General features: G+C 32.8%; 1 protein-coding gene across 20 annotated transcripts in view; it reads left to right on the plus strand.

Annotated features, from left to right (window-relative positions):
* The window catches only part of LOC111044241 (calcium-activated potassium channel slowpoke), a 166,493-nt gene extending 146,776 nt beyond the window's left edge, over positions 1-19,717 (plus strand). For 18 of the 20 annotated variants that reach the window (XM_039422398.1, XM_039422388.1, XM_039422391.1 and 15 more), the window contains 6 exons: positions 748-864; positions 7,877-8,013; positions 11,478-11,590; positions 12,653-12,808; positions 13,747-13,840; positions 15,231-19,717. In XM_039422398.1, coding sequence (XP_039278332.1) covers positions 748-864; positions 7,877-8,013; positions 11,478-11,590; positions 12,653-12,808; positions 13,747-13,840; positions 15,231-15,311 — 698 coding nt within the window. In that variant the 3' untranslated portion in view covers positions 15,312-19,717. The remainder of the gene's footprint in view (positions 1-747; positions 865-7,876; positions 8,014-11,477; positions 11,591-12,652; positions 12,809-13,746; positions 13,841-15,230) is intronic. The other 2 variants (XM_039422394.1, XM_039422392.1) reach the window with 1 other exon arrangement.
* Positions 19,718-22,780: the final 3,063 nt, after the last annotated feature.

Below are 22,780 nucleotides of genomic sequence, written 5' to 3' on the forward strand. Positions count from 1 at the left end.
TGCCAAATATGAAGCCATTTCAAATACATATTTTTATCAGTCGCACAAGCGAGCACGTTTGTTATCAAAAACAAAAGAGAAGCTACAATAATTTTGATAACAAATGAAATAAACAATCTTTCTGTCGATGACAAAAACTGTTCAAAGACAAAAACATTGTTCATTAAACTTTTCTAAATTAAAACTCTAAAATCCTGATCAATATGAGATAAATATATGATTCATATATATGTCCCATATGACCAGGTGACAATACTTAAAATAGTCATCGATGAGTTCTATCAATTGCCACAAGTCCCACATCTGTAAAAATTTCAGGAGCTACATCAATGCATCCATGCAAAGCTTGATTTTAGTTTTTCAACTATCAGGCTTCAGAAACAATGTAAACAAACATTTTTAAATGGAATAGATTGAGCATGAAAATCTACAATTAATGTCGAGTAACATTTTCTCTCAAAATTAAAAATAAGCTCGAAATTCGAGAAAATGTGATTATTCAAATGCAGACTTAATGAGAGAGGAAACTGTTGATTCTATTGAATCATTCACTGGAAGAGATAGCAGAATAATTTATCTTTTCGAGTGATAAACTTCACCAGATTTTTTTCAATTTTTTCGAAAAATTCTCGGTTTCAAGTACATGAGTGTTTGTAATCAGTCCTCAACAATTTTTATCACAATGACTCAGTTCCTTTGTTAAAGACCAACAAATAATATATTTAATAAGAAATTGAATATTTACAGATGAATCTGGCGTCGTCCAAGCTCAGAGAGAGAACGAGAATCTGACTCCTGTCGGAGGTCCAATTGTGCTACAAAGGAGAGGGTCGGTCTATGGTGCTAATGTTCCTATGATCACTGGTCAGTATTGTACCCGAAATTGACGTGCACTGTTCAAATTCATCAAATGATTCTCAGGTTGAATAAACAAAGAATCAACCAATCAGAAAAAGCTAAATTAGAACACTTTGAAATAATATTTTTGAGGAAATTATATTTTACAATAATTGTACCTCCAGGTACAATAATTACCAGTAGAATAATTACTTCAAATCAAATAACTTTTATTTTGACATCCCACAATACAATATGATGAAACTATTTCTGATTATGAACAGTAATAAGTCCAGTATTGTCTACTTTGCATGTTCGTGGCTCAATAATTTATTTATTTTACAGTGTGTTAGCATACTGAGAAACCATAAAAATTTGCTTGAAATTTTATTTTTATCAAGTTTACTATCTTCAACAGAGCTTTCTTACTTTAATTCATTCATCTATATATAAAAAAGCGAAATGGCACTCACTCACTGACTGACTGACTCACTCACTCACTCACTCGCAGAACTAAAAATCTATCGGCCCAAAAACGTTCAAATTTGGTATGTATGTTCAGTTGGCCCTTTAGAGGCGCACTAAGAAATCTTTTGGCAATATTTTAACTCTAAGGGTGGTTTTTAAGGGTTTAAAGTTCGTCTTTTAGAATGCATATTCTTCTTATTCTCTTAATTATTTATTTATTTCATTGGCAATTACAGATCATAATTATCATAATATGATTGGGAGAAGACAACAGGCATAGCCCAAAACTGTCTTCTCCCAAATTTTTACAAATAAAAGTTTCAAAAAAGAATACCTAAGGTTAAGATTTCACTTTCACTTCAAAAAGTCCAATTTCCACTTCAAAACTAATGACTAAACTAAAAATTTTGAATTTTGATATTTGAAAACTGATTAAAAACAAAAATATTTCACTCAAATCTCTATAAATTGGGAATTTATAATTATAATTGAAATAAGGCCATACCATATGTTAATATGGATTGGAATGACCTTGAGGTTGTGAATGAAAGTCATACATAATTTCGCTCCTGGGTTTTGGAAGATTTTGTGTTATAAATAGTCACGGATAAGTACAAATTTTGTATTAATTTCATTATTAATTGTTTCTTGATCACGTTTTATCATTTTGTTTTAGATTTTAATTCTTAATTCTATTTTATAAGCCAAACATAGTTTAGAGGTTATTTTGAGGTTAGGTTTTCGAGATTTAAAAATAAACATAGATAGTTTACTTGACTAAAATTATAACCTAATTAAAATCCTATCATTTATAAATCAATTATTATTATTGCAAGTAATATAATTTCTTAGATAGGAAGATGAGCTCAAATAGAACACCGAAGGTTATTAATAGAAATGTAAACATTGCGGGAGTACTTACGCGTTCCCAAAACCAAAATTCAAAAACGCCAAAACCAAAAACCCCAGTTCCTCAAACTACTTTAGCCGAAAAAGTTGCTCAACTACAAAGTAGCCACACTAATTTAAAAAACCAATTAGAAGTAACTCTAAAAACGTCTGAGGAAGAAAGGTTAGGGATGGTAGAAGAAATTAAATCTTTGGAACTGATTATAAAATTACAAGATGAAGACCATAAAAAAGAAATACTAAATCTAAAAAATCAATGTAGTCTAATGTCGGAGGAAATAAAGAAACTAAAATCTAAATTTGATAATACTAAATGTATGATAGAACCTCCGTCCAAATGCAAAAAAATAGAATCTAACCTAAATGATGGGAAATGCTCTGAAAATGGTCGAAATAAAACGTACAGTGAGGTTTTGAAGACAGCAACCAAAAATATAGCTGAGGGAAATAAAGATAGGAAAGGGAGAGTTCTGCTACTGACGTCCAGTCATGGACGTGATTGCAGTGATCTCCTTGATAAAAGATTGAAAAATAATTTGATGTCCAATGTTTTTTCAAGCCAAGTGCATCAATTAATGCAGTTGTAGAGTCAGCTAGGGAACAAACTAAAGACTTTGATGAAAATGACTATCTAATTGTACTGGGTGGCTCAAATAATATAAATGAACCTAACTTGAATCATCTTCCTCAAGTAACAGAAAAAATCAAGGAAATTGTGCCACTCAGCAAAAAAACAAACTTAATAATAAGTACTATTCCTAATAGGTTTGATAGGCCAGAGTTAAATGAAGCAATCAATTCGACAAACAAATCAATCCATAATACAATCAACAGCCTAAAAAATAAGAATTCTAAACAACTGGGGATTTGTTTTCTAAATGAAAGGCTGAAAAGACATAACTTCACTAATCATGGGTTGCATCTAAATCGATCTGGCAAAGTAATATTTTGTAATAGATTGGCAGAGCTGATTGAAAGCCGTTTGCAATCCTCTGGTTTAAAAACAGTCAAAAAAACAAATAACGATTTTTTAGTAAATTGGCTCAAAACAGGGAAAGGGAAATAGCTACAAATGCTAGAGATAGAGTAGCACAAGATGGTAAGGTTTTTAGTATTATCATCAAAATATTCAGTATCTTCGCAACAAAATTGACAGATTAGAAGTATTTCTTAAACAGGAGGATCCTGACATTGTTATTTTCACAGAGCATGGCTTAAAAATAAAGGAAATAAATCAAGTTAGGATTCCAGGCTATTCACTGAGATCAGAATTTTGTAGAATAGCTCATAGAAGTGGTGGTGTATGTATATTCACTAGCAATGCTAAACATACCCAAACTTATGAACTGGATTTTGTTAAGAGATTTTCTGTTGAGATGGATTTAGAGGTGACGGGACTAAGGTTAAAAATTGATGATCGATTTGAGGTAGCAGTGTTAGGTATCTATAGGTCACCAAATGGAGACTGGCAAAAATTTTGTGAGCTGCTCCACACACTTTTGGAAATTACAACCGCTCGTTACACAAATGTTATAGTAGTAGGAGATTTCAATACCGATTTTGCCAGGCAGGATAAAATGACAGAGGATATTAGAGATATTATTAATATGAATAATTTAGAAATTAAGGTCCACGAATATACAAGAGTAACTCGAACTTCACAGACAATTATTGATAATATCCTCACAAATATAAAAGGTTGTAATGTCAGGTTAGGTAGCTCAGATCTATCAGATCATAACTATCAAATTTTAGATGTTAAGTTGCAGGGCCAGAATCCAAGCAGAAAAAAAACTTTTGTGAAAGAAATTCAGCAATATGAGCTAGGAAATATAAATTGTTTGAAGCAGGAACTGCTTCAAGAAAATTGGAGTAGTGTTTATAACAGTTGTAACCTAAATTACAAATATAAGCAATTCATTGATACTCTAAGATTTCACATTAGTGTATGCTGTCCAATAAAAAAAGTCAAAGTAAAAAGTAAATTGGACAAAGTAGATGAATGGATAACTGAAGATATTCTTACTCAAAGAAATATTGTTAGGGAAGCCTATGAGAAATTTAAATTAGTGAGGGATGTTCCGAGTGAAGTCAAATACAAATGTCTAAAGAAAAACTATGCAAAAGAAGTGAGGAAAGCTAAGTGTAAGAAAACAGCTGAAATATTAACAACTAGTACCAATTTTAACTCTGCTGTTTGGGAGGTAATTAATAGAAATAGGAGAGCAGCTCAAAAAGATACAGTTACTAATGTCCCTAGGATAATCGATGAACATGGAAATTATATGGATGATAGTATAGACATTTGTAACTTTTTCAATAAGTATTATCAACAGGTTGCATATAATCTCCAAAAGTCACTGAACACTAATACTTGTAATACAACTACATTAAATGCTGAGCCAATTGAAAAGGTATTTAAATTTCATCCATTATCAAGAGATGAGTTGTCAAGAATAATAAAAAATTTGAATAACAAAAAAACAGTAGGATTGGATGGGGTCTCAAGCAAAATTTTAAAAGAATGTGAAAATGAATTACTGGACCCTTTATTGCATCTCCTTAATACTTCACTAGAGCAGGGTATTTTCCCTGATGATCTGAAACAAGGAAAAATTTTGCCAATTTTCAAGAGCGGTGATTCTGAAAGAGTTGAAAATTATAGACCCATTAGTATTCTAAATGTAATAAGTAAAATTTTTGAAAGAGTAGTTTTAAATAGGCTATTGATGCACCTGGAAGAAATTAATTTCATATGTGATGAACAGCATGGGTTCCAGAAAGGGAAATCTACTAAGACTGCAATAGTATCCCTTGTTGAAAGACTAATAGATATAATAGATTCAGGTGAGAAGGCAGCCGCAATATTTCTTGATTTATCCAAAGCTTTTGATTGTGTGAACCATAGAATATTATTGGAAATACTAAAAACTGTAGGTGTGAATGGTATAGAACTAAAATGGTTTGAATCATATCTCATAGGTAGAAACCAGTGTGTTGAGCTTACCAAGGTGGATGGGAATGAAATAGTAAAAATTAAATCTCAAAAACTGGAGGTCCAGGCTGGAGTACCTCAAGGCTCAATTCTGGGTCCCTTACTGTTTCTGTTGTATGTGAACCAATTACCAAAAGAGTTAAAAGATCACAGAGCTCTGTTGTTTGCTGATGACACATCGCTTATCTTTAACAATTATTTATTAGATAGTCTAGAAATAAATGCTTTTACTGGAGTACAGTCAATTGTCCAATTCTTGAAGAAAAGGCAATTAACAATAAATAGTAAGAAATGTCAATTCCTACAATTCAAAAGTAAATATAATTCAGTAGAGGATAGAGAAATAAATGTGTTTGTAGAGGAAAATGAATTAGACCAAGAAGAGAAAGTAGCATTCTTGGGAATTTTATTGGACAGGAAATTAACATGGCATCCTTACATTGAGAGGATATGTAATAAGATATCATCTGGGGTATTTGTCCTGCGGCAGCTTGCTAGGCTGAATGATAAAAAACTACTGTTAACTGCTTACCATGGACTTATACTATCTCATATTAGGTATGCTATTTTAGTATGGGGTAATTCATCTCAACAAAATATGGACAGGGTGTTTAAGATTCAAAAGAAGGCACTCAGATGTATAGAGAAAGTGAATAGGTTAGACTCTTGTAGGCCTTTATTTAAAAAGCTTGGTCTATTAACTGTGCCATCTTTGTATGTATATGAAGTTGTAATGCATGTGAAAACGAGTGGTGTGATACAGAATTCAGATGTTCATGAGTATAATACGCGAAACAGAGCAGATTATCATATAATGGGTCACAATAGTAGGTTATTTGAACAAAAACCAGATTATATTGGTAGGAAATTTTATAACAAGCTACCTCAAATCTTGAAAAGTAATGATGATTTGAAGATTTTCAAAAAACAAATGAAAAAATATTTAGTTGATAGAGCTTTTTATAGTGTACAAGAATTCCTTTCAAACCTAAACTAGGTTGAACTACTTAGTGTTAGAATTATTATGTAATAACATGACTTGTCTTATACTCCATGACTGGAGTCTTTAGGACGTAATCTTAAAAAAAAAAAAAAAAAAAAAAAAAAAATAGAACTATAATCTAGAGAGAGTACCTCTTCGAAACAGTTGTTAACTGGTAAGTAAATTAATAATTTTGTCAGGTTGGCATTAAGTTGAGTTGACTTTGTTAGGTTGGCACCAAGTTGAAGATTGAAATGCATTCATCGCGGAAAAATTGATTGGGCACTGCTACTTCAATCAGAGCTATTCCTGGGAATATTATATTACTAGCCGTCAGGCTCGCTTCGCTCGCCATATCCGTTTAGCCAGACGTTTAGTCTGGACCCCCGACTGGATCGTCCTAACATATGATAAAAATGCTCAAATGAAAAATGCAGGCGAGCGAAGCTAGCCTGCTGATCCGATTCTTGGACGATCCAGTCGGGGGTCCAGGTGGCGGAGCCCCCTGGCTAGACGGATATGGCGAGCGAAGCGAGCCTGACGGCTAGTTCATTTATAAAACAATAAGTACATTATCAAAATTACAGGGAGAGGAAAAATAAGGCAACCTTGTGCTATTCCTCTCCCAAATTTAGATAACACGTAGTCCGAAATAAGGTAAGTCTTGTAGTTTTTCAATTCACAAAATTTTCAGTCTTCAAGTATTTTCACTAAGTAGATTTTCAAATTTAGATGCTTCAAAACTAAACATAGAAGAAATATTTTACATTATTTTAACTAAAATAGGAAATATTCACATATTAAAAATATAATTTTGAAGAATTATCGGAAAACAAACTTGATTCCTAATACTAGTAGTACGAGTTCTGTGAACAGTAGACCTCGCGCAATTAAAAACCACAGCCTCCATCAAAGTGAATTATGTCCTGTCCTGACGTGTCGGCGAGCTATCGGTGTGTAAACAATTAATGGCTGTTTGGAAAGTTTCATCAACAATAATTATTAATATTAATTATAATTATTAGCATTAGAATGCTATTTTCAATATGAATGATCTTAGAATGCTAATAATTTGTTGTAAACAGCTATGCTAATATCATTAAAAGCTTACCGAGTAGAAAGCAGTCGAGAGAAAAAAATAATAAGCTACTTCGAGTTATCAATATTGCATGCTTCATTGCTTGCAATTAATAGTCCACACGACAGCTGATTTTTTACCAAATAACATTCAGATATTAATTGCATGCAATTAATAATCCACTCGACAGCTGATTTATGATGAATAATTCTATAGTCTGATTTTTACGGTAATATTGGCGTTCGAAAGAGACTCCTTTTCCTTTTGAATTATCCTTAAAATGTAAAAATTTCAAAAACCTTGCATATAAGTCAACGCGCAATTTAAACAGGAATATACCTGTCAAATTTCATGAAAATCTATTGCCGCGTTTCGCCATAAATGCGGAACATAAAAACATATGAACATAGAGAGAAATGTAAAACCGTTGACTTGAATCACCTCACTTCGCTCGGTCAACAAGCTCTTTAACAGAACTTTCTTACTTTAATGCTAGCTGTTTATCTTGAAATTCTTTTTATGAAGTTCACTTTCTTATAAGTTGTATGTTACTTGAAATGCAAGTTGTTGACTGCACTGCACTTCACTGCAAATGCTCTGTTTGCAGAACTGGTTAATGACAGCAACGTGCAGTTCCTGGACCAGGATGACGACGATGACCCGGACACCGAGCTCTACCTCACTCAGCCCTTCGCCTGCGGAACTGCATTTGCTGTCAGTGTGCTCGACTCTCTCATGTCCACTGTAAGTCACATCACATCACATCACACTACTCTGTCTGCCCTATATGAATGCCAGACAGCCTTGCTCCGCTGGTCTTCATTGGAGCAAAAGATGCCACATATAGTGACTGTATTGAGTGGATGAGTCATATTTAGGGGCAAACATACAAATCCAATCTCTTTGCTTACACATAATTTTAGTTAACTGGTATTAATGTTTGATGAGATATTGTCTCCAATTAATATAGTTAGTTTATTTGCATTTTTCCCCAAAATAGATTGGTTTTCCGTATGCGCCAATTTTTATCATTGTCTGGTATAATTTTGCTTGCCAGAAATTGCGACGGCATCAGCTTCCTTTCACTGACGTTTGCCCTGTTACTGGCAGGTAGAAAATGACTTGTCTTTATCAAGTGGCATTCCAAAATCTGAAGAAATCAAAGGATTGCACTAAGATGAACAGTCATTAAAATTAAAATTGCATGATTAGAGTATAGAGTATGATAATTTCAATGTGTGTTGCCTCAATCAAGCAAATTCAAATTGGTCGGATACATCAACAATAAACAAGATTGTCAATCCATGATTTGTTTTTTATTGAAAGAAAATGCTTGAGAAAATATATTGTTTATAGCTGCATGAAATGAGCAAAGAGGAAAATAATGCATATGTCGCCTTTTTACTTTCCTTGCCCTATTACCATAGGTAAGGAAAGTATTGCTTTCCTTAAAAGTATTAAAAATTAATGTACCCCAATTTCTAAATTTATATACGTTTCAAGGTCCTCTGAGTCCAAAAAAGTGGTTTTTGCTTTTGGGTATTGGTCTGCATGTGTGTGTGTGTGTGTGTGTGTGTGTGTGTGTGTGTGTGGTGTGTGTGTGTGTGTGTGTGTGTGTGTATGAGTGTATGTATGTCTGTGTACACGATGTCTCATCTCCCAATTGACGGAATGATTTGAAATTTTAAACTTAAGGTCTTTACATTATCAGGATCAGACACGAACAATTTCGATCAAATGCAATTCAAGATGGCGGCTAAAATGGCGAAAATGATGTCAAAGAAAGGGTTTTTCGAGATTTTCTCAAAAACGGCTCCAACGATTTTAATCAAATTCATACCTAAAATAGTCATTGATAAGCTCTATCAACTGCCACGAGTCCCATATCTGTAAAAATTTCAGTAGCTCCGCCCCATCTGTCAAAGTTTGATTATATATTTCCAATTATCAGGCTTCAGATACAATTTAAGCAAAAAATATTGAGCATGAAAATCTCTACAATTAATGATCAGTAACATTTTCACCTAAAATTGAAAATAAGCTTGAAATTCGAGAAAATGTGATTATTAAATAATTGCAAACTGTTGGCAACTGTTGATTGTATTAAATCATCCACTACAATCCTCTGAAGAGAAAGCAGACCTCGTGTGTCTCCAGCGTTATTGTTCTGTTACCAGCTAGCTCAGATCTATGAATAGTAGACTTGAGATGCGCGTGAACACTAGCGTCAGGTGATCAATTTTCATAACGGCAAGGAAAGTTGTGTGAGTGCGCCACACCAGATTTTTCACTTTTGCCAAACCCTGGCTCACTATTCAAACAAGAATAATTATACACATGTAAAGATCTGAAATGTTTATTGTTCTGATTAGACTTTGGCCGCCCTGTGCCGGCTAAACTCAGTCGTTGTCTGGGGCGGGCCGCAGTAGGGGGTCACGGTTCTTGGTGCGGTGTCGGCCAACCACCCGGTGGTTGGAATCAAATCAAATCAAATAACTTTTTATTCACAAAACATAATACAAATTTATAAAATTCATTTACACATTTAACAGTGAATACTCTCCACAAAGACTTGAGTCTGTGAGTGGAGAGTGAGTTCTTTCAAGTTGAGATTATGTTCTCATGTTTTGTACATATAATAATTAAAACTATTGTAATTGAATCAACTAACATTCATCAGCAAATCAAGAATATAAATTGCACACAATGAAATTCCATACTGGTAATAAGTATATACAGACAAATATATAAATAGTAGCTTAAAGGCTATACTTAATCATTATAAATGGCAAATTCACTAAGTTCTGAATAAGAAGGCGGATTGAATCAGTTGCTCTGCAGCATCCCTGCCAATTTCTAATAACCATCTACTCAAATGTTGCTTGTAGGTGTTAATACTGTAATTTTCAGACTGTTTTAAATGATTGGGAGCGTTTCTATATAATATATGACAGATGTATTTACTGTTATTTTTAAAGCAGTTATGTAGGAGTCGGGGATGAGCAATACCAAAGTTAATTAGATTTCTTGTATTATGAGTATGAGCTAAATTATTGAAAATGAAGTGTTTGTTGTAGTATATGTAATTCATTAAAACTCGTATGTAAAGCTGTCTAATATTAAAAACTTGAAACTCTTGGTAAACAAGATTAGATGGGTAGGGATAGTCTCGCCTGAGACATGTCTTGATGACTGCTCGCAAAAATGACACTCACTGACTAATGAGGAGAGTGGCCTTTTGGGATTGACTGACCTCCTCGTAGTGGTTCAGGAGGCTTCCCGTCGTCGGAAAAGCCGGGGAGGATCACCACGTAGAGGATCACCACTAGGGAGACGGGAAAAGTTTTCCTTTTGGCGTAGAGGGGCCGTGTGGGATGGAGCAAAACGGTTGAGTGTGAACGATCAAGTAACCGGCTCTCCCACGTCGCCGAGGATGATATCAGCGGCTCTGGAGTAACGTTATTGGCCTCTAGTAACACTCCTCTTCCAAATCCGATTCAATTCGGAATCCTACAACACCTAGTTCGACTCTTACCAGAATACAACACGTATCGAGAGGTTGCAACTGGTCAAGTGGAACGGCATGTCGTCTCGCTGATGCGACTCTCTTGGCCGCTTTTTTCCTCGAGTTGAGTTAAGGACCCCTTATGTGGGCTATTATGGCTTAAGAGAGTTGTACTAGACATGTACTAGGGCTCATACTAGACTGCCTGACTGCTGCTCCACTCCTTAGCTCTTCTACCAAGGGCTGGATTGGAGAAAGATAAGAAACCACTTGCGCTAACTTGGTTGCGCAGTTGGCTACAGGCTAGGTTGGCAGTTGATCCCGAGATTGAGTGTCTAATAACGACGCTCGTTCACCTCAAAAATCCTATGACTAATTTTCCTTCATTAGTCAATTAGTCATGAATTTACTTGGTGTCATTGTAAAGCCAGCGTCAACAACTGTGTGTCTTTAGCAGTAGATCATAGCATTAAAACATAATTATTCATAAATCTCAGTTCATCATCATGCCTTGGAAGTATTGTTGCATTTGCTGCATTTTATCAGCCTTTCTCTTGGTTTGGCATCTGTAGCAATCCTGCCAGTGGGCATGGACGTTTGATCACCTCATCAAATCACCCTCGTACTTTGCATTATCCACGCACAAGCAAAAAGCTCCCTAGAAGATTTGTTCACTAGCGAATTCATTTGTTTTTTCTTTCAGACATACTTCAATCAGAATGCGTTAACGTTAATTAGATCATTAATTACTGGCGGTGCTACTCCTGAGCTGGAACTGATCCTTGCAGAGGGCGCAGGTCTACGAGGAGGCTACAGGTCAGCACAATATCAACTTCATATCTTCAATTTTATTAGCCAAAATTAGATAAAGTACACAAAATAGAATGGGTATACAGAAACAGTACATGAGTATAAATAATATTGATCAATCACAGTTTCCAAAGCTTATAATTTTCAAGTATTTCTATCGTGAATGTAGTTTGCAAAATTAAAATATACTGCTTTTCCACCCTAATAAGTTAAAACTTGTTCGCTAGTCGTGATTTACAACAGTAAATTGCAAATTCCAACTTTCTAGTAAATCTCTGAATTACCAAAAGAAGTCTAGATTAATAAATAGATAATAGACTTATTGGACTTGGTTGATATTAATATTCAAACGATATTTCTGACCCATGATGTATGTCAGTGACTATTGCTTTTCAATTAAGCCTGGCATTTTTGTTAATGAATGATAGGTAATGCTTTGAAGTGAAAGTACATGTATTTGTTATGAAGAATAAGAAATAATCAAGTGGGAAAATTGTGAAAATAGGTTAATCAGAGAGTAGATCGGAAAGCATCATTAGAAGACTTCACTTTAAGGAAAATGATTCAATGCTTAATTAAAACTTTCTTTCTATCTTCCTTCATTTTTCTTTATTCATTCAGATAAATAAACAAACAAATACATCCCGAAAAGCAAATACAATGCGAACTGAGAAATATGTAGGGATTAGATATCAATGGTTCGTTTTATAAGTTGATATTTTCATAATTCGATATTTTCACAAGCTCATAGTATATTTTGATATATTTCATTTATTCTTTGAAATCCGATTTTTCAAATTGAAAGTGAGGAGAAAAAGGTGTTCAAAAGTGGAGGAAAAGAGTGGAAAAAGTGGCTGAAATATATTCTTCATCATATGCTTATCGACTTGACAGCTAGGAATAATGAACAACTCTATTTCTTCCAATTTGTGAATTGCATGAGGAGTTGCCGTAATGTGCGATAGTTTGCTACTGCGCTTCCATCATGAGTTGGATTTCTAGCTTATTAATAATATTGATGTCAGAATCCGTTCATCAGAGTGACTTGAACTCAAATACATTTTTCAGTACATCGGACAGTTTATCGAACAGAGATCGTTGCAGAGTTGGTCAGATATCGCTCTATGATGGTCCACTTGCTCAATTCGGAGAAGCAGGAAAGTATGGTGATCTCTTCGTGTCAGCATTAAAATCATACGGAATGCTCTGCATAGGATTATACAGGTATAATATATATTCATAGAAATTAATAATTCATATCATGTTTTGACAATTGTGTTGCTTATTATATTTGTCATTAATCGAAAGAGGCTTTACAAACAATGCTTCACATAATGTGTATCACAAATGGTTCATTCATAATTAATAGAATGATGTGCATAATACTTGAAAAAAAACTCTTTCAGAGCTTTGACAATATTTTCTCACCCAAGGCTAGTCAGACGACCTATATGATTCATTAAATTTGTATCAAAACAAGACTCACTCACATGTCTCTCTTTCATCTCTACCAAGCAAGATTTATGTCAGGTTTCACCAAGCTCGACCAAGACTGAAGTCATTTGAGCATGATCATATCAGGCACGCTTTACGAGTGAACTTGAGCACAGAATTCTGACGATAGTTTGTTATCGACAATTCCCGGTTTGGTACTGTTCAAATGTTTTGACCGAGATTGGTGAAACTGGGCATAAGTGGTTTGAAAATATCGGCTTTTAAAGACTATGGAAATACTTTCAACTCTTCACCTGTTCAAACTATAACAATCAATAACAATCAAGCTATAACAATGTTTCCTCAATCTTCGTCTTGCTCACACAAAGTATTCATCCAATGGTAAAGGTTGAAAAATATCACAAGAGGGAGAGTTACAAAGATATTGAGAGTAAGATATGAAGCTACACTTTGCCGTTGTTAACTGCTAGCCATTGTTGAGATTGCGTTCTGATATTGGTCATAGTTGATGTAAAAGGTCTTCAGAATGGTTATTCATTTTAAAGCGTACTAATACATTATTTCATTACACTTCTCTACATTTGGATTGTTTTATGTGATAAAGTCTACATTTAAATTTGAGGAATTGTTCTTAAAATTGAAGAAAATATACAATCTGTTCACTGGTGTAGTAGTATATTCATGCAAATCTCATATTTTACTTTCAGGTTTCGTGATACGAGTTCGTCATGTGATGCCTCTTCTAAGCGATACGTCATCACAAACCCACCTGATGATTTCTCATTGTTGCCTACCGATCAGGTATCAAGTTCTACTAATCTGGCTTAATTCTCACAAACCTAATAAATCTTTCCAACTTTGTCAGGTTCAGAGGATAATAACAAATAATCTGATCGATTATTAAATATCATGAATTTAATTCACAACTAGATTGTAATACTGTAGCACTCAATGATAGAAAGGTAGTGTGACGTTCAGTTTGAATTCAAACAGAATCCGTTCAATGCTGTGTGATTTTCAGTATCACATGTAATACTGTAGCATTCAAGTATAGAAAGATAGTGTGACGTTCAGTTTGAATTCAAACAGAATCCGTTCAATGCTGTGTGATTTTCTATATCACATGTTTTTTTTTGTTTTTTTTTTTTTAGTTTACGTCCTAAAGACTCCAGTCATGGAGTATAAGACAAGTCATGTTATTACATAATAATTCTAACACTAAGTAGTTCAACCTAGTTTAGGTTTGAAAGGAATTCTTGTACACTATAAAAAGCTCTATCAACTAAATATTTTTCATTTGTTTTTTGAAAATCTTCAAATCATCATTACTTTTCAAGATTTGAGGTAGCTTGTTATAAAATTTCCTACCAATATAATCTGGTTTTTGTTCAAATAACCTACTATTGTGACCCATTATATGATAATCTGCTCTGTTTCGCGTATTATACTCATGAACATCTGAATTCTGGATCACACCACTCGTTTTCACATGCATTACAACTTCATATACATACAAAGATGGCACAGTTAATAGACCAAGCTTTTTAAATAAAGGCCTACAAGAGTCTAACCTATTCACTTTCTCTATACATCTGAGTGCCTTCTTTTGAATCTTAAACACTCTGTCCATATTTTGTTGAGATGAATTACCCCATACTAAAATAGCATACCTAATATGAGATAGTATAAGTCCATGGTAAGCAGTTAACAGTAGTTTTTTATCATTCAGCCTAGCAAGCTGCCGCAGGACAAATACCCCAGATGATATCTTATTACATATCCTCTCAATGTAAGGATGCCATGTTAATTTCCTGTCCAATAAAATTCCCAAGAATGCTACTTTCTCTTCTTGGTCTAATTCATTTTCCTCTACAAACACATTTATTTCTCTATCCTCTACTGAATTATATTTAGTATTATATTTATATGTAATACTGTAGCATTCAAGTATAGAAAGATAGTGTGACGTTCAGTTTGAATTCAAACAGAATCCATTCAATGCTGTGTGATTTCCAGTATCACATGTAATACTGTAGCATTCAAGGATAGAAAGATAGTGTAACGTTCAGTTTGAATTCAAACAAAATTCGTTCAATGCTGTGTGATTTTTAGCATCACATCAACAGTTTGTAATTGAAAAATATTAATTTATATATTCAAAATGAATTAATATATCTTAATTCTCAATCAGGTATTCGTTTTGATGCAATTCGATCCTGGTCTGGAGTACAAGCCGAACCGCACCAACCGAGGCAAAGAAGAGAACTCCTGACTATTGCTGTGTAGTGCCCTCACCGACGGACCGTATTCCTACATCTAAATCGCAGCCAGGCAGGTGGCCAAGCAACATCCAACAGCCACCAGCCACCGATCGCTCAACTTTATTCCCTTTCACTTACGTTCCATTATCTCTCCATTGTTTAGTTTTCTTGTAAGCTGGAACTATCATTACTGCTATTCCTTTCTCCTATGATTACAAGATGGGTTTCGAGACTTCGACACTATTTTTAATTCCAAACTATCAATTGTTTCATCTCTCTTCGTTTGAAGCTCCCAAATCGATGAATGAATAATTTGACTCCCTACAAAAAAGAACTTGCTGATACATACTTTGTACTTCCTCTTATACTACCTGAACTATTATCTTCTAAAAACTTCTTCAATCACGTTTATAAATTTTACAAGAAAGATAAAAGAGTATTTTGAATTAAATAATCTGAATTATTACCATAGCATAAACAAACTGGACATTAGTGTCCCAATTTTCCATCTTCCAATAATAAAATTATTCTACTAGCAATACCAGAAAACTTTCTCGAATTGGTAGTGTTGATACTTTCCATACATTTCATCAGTAGTGCAATAATATTATTCTCTACTTGATAGATTAGCATTTTTGATCATAATTTAAATTTCAATTCAGCTTCGAGTATAAAAGTAGGTACTTTCTTAATTACATGAAGCGTAGATAGACATTGAAAACAGTACCGTATGATTAGTTTCAAATTTGTAGCCATATAATTTGATTATCTTGGGGAAGTGAATTCTCAAGAGTGGATTGGGTTCTACTTCATGAAATTGAGCCTTTTATTGATTTTGTTCATTTGTCACTTCACCTTTGTGGTATCACTTTCGGTTCCCCTGTGTTATCGATCAACATTGATTTATTTCAATTTTAGTAATGATTTCACCGGCGATTGGGGGAAAATATCGTGTTGATTTAAAATATGGTAGGGATAGGTTTGTTAAATTATTGTGAGGTCACTACGAAAAACAAAGTGCATTAAAGACTTTTTACAAATTGATAAAATGATTAAGAATCAAACAGAAATAGTGAGACTTAGTATATAAAATTATTCACGTTGAAAGTGAAAAGTGAGTTCAAATACAGATTGTTAAAATGTAAAGAACAGTTCAATGGACTGACTTTGTTTTCAATGTTACTCTGTTTCGCTTTTGAATTTTTAGGACAAATGTTGTTGAAAGTGAAAATTTTAGTGTGGAGACTTATAAAATGATGACTCCGACTGAAGAAACATGGAAACCTTCGTTTATGTTAAGGCCTAATTTTTAAATGGTTAGCTATTTGTGTCTAGAATTCTATGCCTTTGTCAACAATCAGCCAATCAATCAGAAAATGTTGATAACTTATCAAGTTGATTCATTGTAAAAATGTTTAATCAAATTGCCTTTGTAGTTTATCATCACAAGAAAAGTTTGCTGCTTGCTTGGAGGATTGTTTCTTTTGAATATATCACATTCATTGTTGTCGCCTTCTATCATCAAATGAAATTGCTTTCAAATTCAACAAACTTTTTTTAGTCAAATTGAAAACTTGTAAACTTATTATGTGAAGTATTTATTATTAAAATTCAACGCACATATAAATACTCTGCATTCAATTCTTTTGAATTTGCATTAATTTTTTATTACATGCATTTTTGACGAAATTTAAATCACTACATACCCATAAATTAATGAATTATTAATGGAATTTATCCTTCCATTTAGTATTACACCATCAAATTCGCTTTCACCTTTAAGTAAATGTGTTCCATTCGAATTCATGAAATTTTAATTTTAATAATCAACAATACACAAAATTATAACTATCTACTTATCATAAAACTTGTTTATGTGTATGAAAATATTATCATGCATTCAACTCGTTTATGGTTCATTATTTACATCTCATGAATCTCAATAATTGAGGCACAAATTACCTTTGACCGTTTTTTGTGCATCTCCTTGATAGCATTATTCTAACTGAATAGCCTAATTTTATTGAAATCAGTCGTTTTACTCTCAACAAAACTACATCAATATAAGTTTACCCTCCTTCACTAAAAGATTGATACTTTGCATTCAAATTGTTTGAATTTGCATTTCATACATTTGACGAAATTAAAATCACTACATACCATCAGTATGTATCATGTGTTCATTTTCCCGTACCACAAAAATTTCCTAAAATATAAAATCTCTGAAATGCATTTGCATGAGTATAATTGAGTTCACACAGTGTTTATACCATATTGTTGTTTGCAATCATCGTTCATCGGCAAATTTAGCATTTCAAGTGTATATTATTGTAATAATTGAAAATGATATGTTTGTGCACGCCAAGCAAAGGATGCGATTTGTAAATTGAATGTTCATTGATTATTTATCTTACGCGCAGCTGTTGGACAAAATCGAGCTTCATAGTCGTTATTCTGCAGTTGTTTGTATAATATAATAAGTGAGTAGATAAAAAGATTTCTTACATTTTTGTATTTTTTTAAAAATAAGATTCAACACTTTAAAAATGCTTCATTTGGTGATAACAGCTCTCATTTGAAAACCAAGTGTTCCATGATGAAATGAATTAATTGGAAATATAAACGTGCTCCGTTCATTGATGTAAAAATTGCTTAACGCTTTAAATAATACATTTTAAAAGCTTGCTTTCATAATTGTCATTGAAACGTCTCTCGATATTCATTTTGAGCCAAACTGCATTCATTGTAGTGGGTCTATTTCTTTCAAATATGCCGGTTGGTATCTAACTACAATTAAATTCAACCACAACTTTTGAAAGCGCTTATGGAATCAAAAAATTATTATAAAAATTTTACAATAGTGAATGTCTAGACTAGGAATTCGAAATAATGTCTCACCTGATTGCCCAATTTCTCCAATTGAAGCAGGTTTAAATGTGTTTACAATTGCTATTTATATATCACTATTATTACTGTTACTACTTTCAAATAAAATACAAGAGAAAAAAGAAAAAATAGCTTCACTCCAAAAGACAATGAGTAATATGTATATTGTTAATGTTAATAATATTGAAGTGTAAATATTGTATAAATTATGTTTCACCCTGTGTGTCTTGTTAAAATACTCTATTCGTTCATTGTAAGTAATTTTATTATAATATTTTGTCACACAATATTTTCCATTTGAAATGATTGAATGATAAACGACGTGGTTATGTTTAGTATATTTTTGTCACTTAGACCATGGCTGCTCATTGAGTGTTCTTATCACTTGTTAGTTGTTTGTAGGATTATAATAAATAAAATGAATCGTAATTGATAATATTCAATGATTATTATTAACTGTTGATATCAAAAAAATAAAAAAGTATATAAATATTCATTATTGAATAACATGTTGAAGATTTATAAGATAGTCTATATTGCATTATTGTTGCTTATTATTTCAAATATATTTGAATTTATCTATCAATAATAATAATTGGTGTTTATTTTGAAATAGTATATTTGTTGTTAAGTTTCTCATATTATTCTATTTGATTTTATTAATTATTATTAGTAATTGAATTTAAAGTTATAATGTAGATTGCTTTTGAAACATGTTTAAACTATTTATATTTAAATTGATAATACATTGCCAAGAAGTGTCTTCATTTCAATGATAGATTTCTCATTCTGACTTAAATAATTATTGTAATTTCAATGGCAGGAGATAGGCTACTTATTAATATCTATCTTATTCCAAATGAGAAACTCAGATTTAAAGAGAACATTTTTTTAATCTCTTAATAAATCTGCAATAGAAGCTAAAAGTTGTTCACTTGTGGTTCCAATCAGTTGTTTCTGATCTAGGCCTATTGCAGTTCATGCACAATTTTAATTATTTCAAACGGCTTACATTTATGTAGTAACTTTCTTTATAGACTTTAAAAATATATGTTGGCTTTCAAGATTTGAAAAGTAGAACGATCTTCATCCAAAGATATACTAAAAAATTGTTTGCACTTCCAAATCCCCCTAGTCATCCTAGATTGGAATTACAATAATTAACATTTTGGTAAAATCACCTCATCACAACAATTCTAAATCATGATTGGCACTTATTCAATAGCATTTTACTACTATGTAGGCTAATAATGAATTGTTTCTAAAAGATAAACATAAAACGTGAATTTAATATGAATCAAATAATGCTTATAATCAAAGAACACTGTTTCTACAAACTCTCATAAGCTGTGCTTTTAATTACAAGAACATTGTTTAATGAAAGATGAATGTTTTATAATTAAGAGAAAAAACATTTATTTGTATGATCAATCAAAATGATTATTGAATGAAGTGAAATTGTTTGATATTGTTTGTGAACAATTTTGTATTTTATAAACATGCACCCGAAAATATAAGTTTTTCAATTGAATTGTGAATTTCTTCTGTTTCCACCTTAGTTAAGCCTCAATTTATGCATTCATGCTATGTCGCACCAACTAGGATCACTGTTTTGAATCTGACGCCTAATTCACACAGATGTGTCGTGGCGCTGACCTTTTGTCACATCCTAGCTACCCTATTGATATATAAACATATGGATCAATGCAGACAGAAGTGGCGAGGAGTCAAAGTTAGTAGACTGTGTCTCTGTCTATTTACTTTGGCGAGGAGTAACGTTTGCATTGAACTATTCATGTTCGTATTGGAATTAGAAAAGTCAGGGCTACATCACTGTCGTGTGAACTGGTTCTCACATTATTACCCAGTCAGCACAAAATATAAAAAATGCTTTTTTTCATAAAAAAGTAAAATTTGAAACGTTTTTACCTGAAAATGTTGTGAAAAGTCATGAAATTAATAACGTGATCTTTACATACTATTTATAACCATAATATTTGTCAATATAATTTTTAAATTGATTTTTTTCTCGAAAATCACTTTCTTGAACTATCACTGAACATCAGTAGAAATGAGTAGAAATGAAAGGTGAATTCTGGGTGACTATTTTAGTCCAGTCAAGGAAGAATTAGGCCCTATAGAGGGAAATGTTTGGAAGACAATTTTTGACCCCGCAGTTCTGTTTGGGGTAGTAAGGAGGTGAACATATCAAAAGTCCCCACCCGGGGAATGAAATGGGGGTTGAATTTTAAATGCTGCAACAAATGATCATTTGACAATGGAATTTGAAGGATGTGTGTGGAACGCAATATTCAACTTTGCAGCTCAATTGGGACTATATAGTTGGAAGGTAAACTTAGCAAAAGTGCGCATCTTCATCCCCTCTGTTAAAGGTGTGGAACCCCTAAGTTGACACTTTTTTCAAACTTGAAAATTTCACCCCCTACATTACAAATGCTATAACAATGGAAGGAGAACTTGGAATAGTGAAAAAGTACATCAAATTAAAGATAATTAAATTCAAACCTACAATAAGAATTAATTGTTACAATGCATTCTTCGAGAGTTATAAGCCCTGAAAGAGCAAACCAATGGATAGAAACCTGTTATTTCGACAACTCCATGCTTTCAAGAGCGGATATCTCAAAAACTGTTGGAAATATCACAAAACTATATTGAACAAAAATTGTAGAGATTTTATCAAACTTGATTTTTGAATCGTTAGTCATGATGGTTGAACGCATTTTTGCCAAGATATATAAGTTGAAAACCAAAAGTTGAAAAATACAACATTAAAAACCACCCTCATCCCTTCAGCACATGGGGTTGGGATGAGGACTTTTGATATTTTCTCCTCCTGACTAGTCCCAAAAAAACAGCAAAGTCAAAAATTGTGCTGAAAACACTCCCTCCAAATTCCTTTGTCAATTGGTCTATTGTTGCAAAACTGAAGATTTCACAATCAACGCTAAACTGCTGTAACAGTCATAGGGAAATGCATAAAAGTGTAAAATTATACATCAAATTGAAGAGAATTCGATGCTCTATAAGCTCGTAATCAGCATAGATTTTTCCCATCGATATTTAAGAAGTTATAAGAGCAAAAATGGCAAAAAATCGGAAGCAAACGTGTTTTTTCAAAAGTCACACATTCAAGTGCGGATATTTAGAAAACCATAGGAGATACAAAAAAAGTTGTAATATGAATGTTGTAGGAATTTGTGTAAGCTTTAATTTTGTATAGAACAGTCATGTCCGTAAGATGAATAGTTTTCGAGTTATATGCGATAAACCAAAAAAAAAAAATGGTACCTTTGAACTACCCCACCCCCTTGGCACAGTGGGTGCTAAGTTTAAAAATGTTCAAATTTATTAGGCTTTCTGACCAACAATTCGGATATAAAATTGAATTTCAACCCCTTCTCATCTCTTGCAAAAATCGTCTACGACACACCAATATCAAGATAAATAATGTTTTGCACTAATTAAATTAAATTTGACTATTTTTTTTAGTTTTCCAAAAAAATTTTCAATTTAAGCTTTCTGATCAGTAATAGTCCTTTCAAGCTGGGTTTGAAAAAATTTTAATAACTAAATCCTTATAGATTCTATTAGATTGAACAGAACTTGACAAACACATATGTCCATCATGTGTATGATAAGTTATGCTATTTACATTTACAATAACATTTTGTTATTAACTTTGGTGTAAACGCAGTGTACACTAATTAAATCCAGATGAGGGACTTTTTAATAGTTTTGCCAGGTTTTAAGTTTCCCGAAAAAGTAAAAAAACTGTATTTTTGATGACTGACTAGGATGTAGAATTGAATTTCCAGCACATTTTGTCCTATATAAAAATCCCCTCAGCCGTTGAAGAGCTACTGATGAAAAAATTTCAAATAAATAGTAGTGGATGATGAAAAAAAATCATGAACGTTTCAAAATTTAAAAAGTTATATTATTTTTTCAAATTAGATTCCAGTTTGTGATGAAAGTCATGTTATAATAGACTTAGGCTACACACCAAGACTTTGAATGATTTTCAAGTGTTCAATTCAAAAAATAATTACCTACTATTTTATTGTGTTGGCTGCCATCCAACTCTCTTTATACTTGACACAGTTTCTTCTAGTGTCACTTTGAACCATAGCCTGTCTATCTTCATTTTTCCGTTTTATGGCCTCTTTACACTCATCATTGTAGATTGTACTATTCCTCATTTCTACTTCTTACTCTCATCCCCAATAAACAACTCTCATTGGCACTATCACTCATGGTATTTTCCAAGTTTTCTCACAATTCTTGTACATCTCGCTCATCCATGCCCAAATTCAGACCATCTGGGATTAATCTTTCAAACTCCTGCTCATATTGCTCAGTCTTTTGCTCTTTTCTCCATTTCTTAGCTTTCCAATGTCCATCATGCATCTTCTCTCACCTCTTTCAAATTCCACTCTAGACAGTCTTTCTCTTAGTTTGACTGATGCAAAATTTTTAGGCATAGTTATTCAAAATAATCTTAAATGGGAGTCACATATAAATTTGTTGCATGGCAGGCTGTCAAGAGGTATATTTCTACTTAATCGTTTGA

This window comes from Nilaparvata lugens, chromosome 2 (genome assembly GCF_014356525.2).
Source record: "Nilaparvata lugens isolate BPH chromosome 2, ASM1435652v1, whole genome shotgun sequence".
Taxonomy (NCBI): Eukaryota; Metazoa; Arthropoda; class Insecta; order Hemiptera; family Delphacidae; genus Nilaparvata; species Nilaparvata lugens.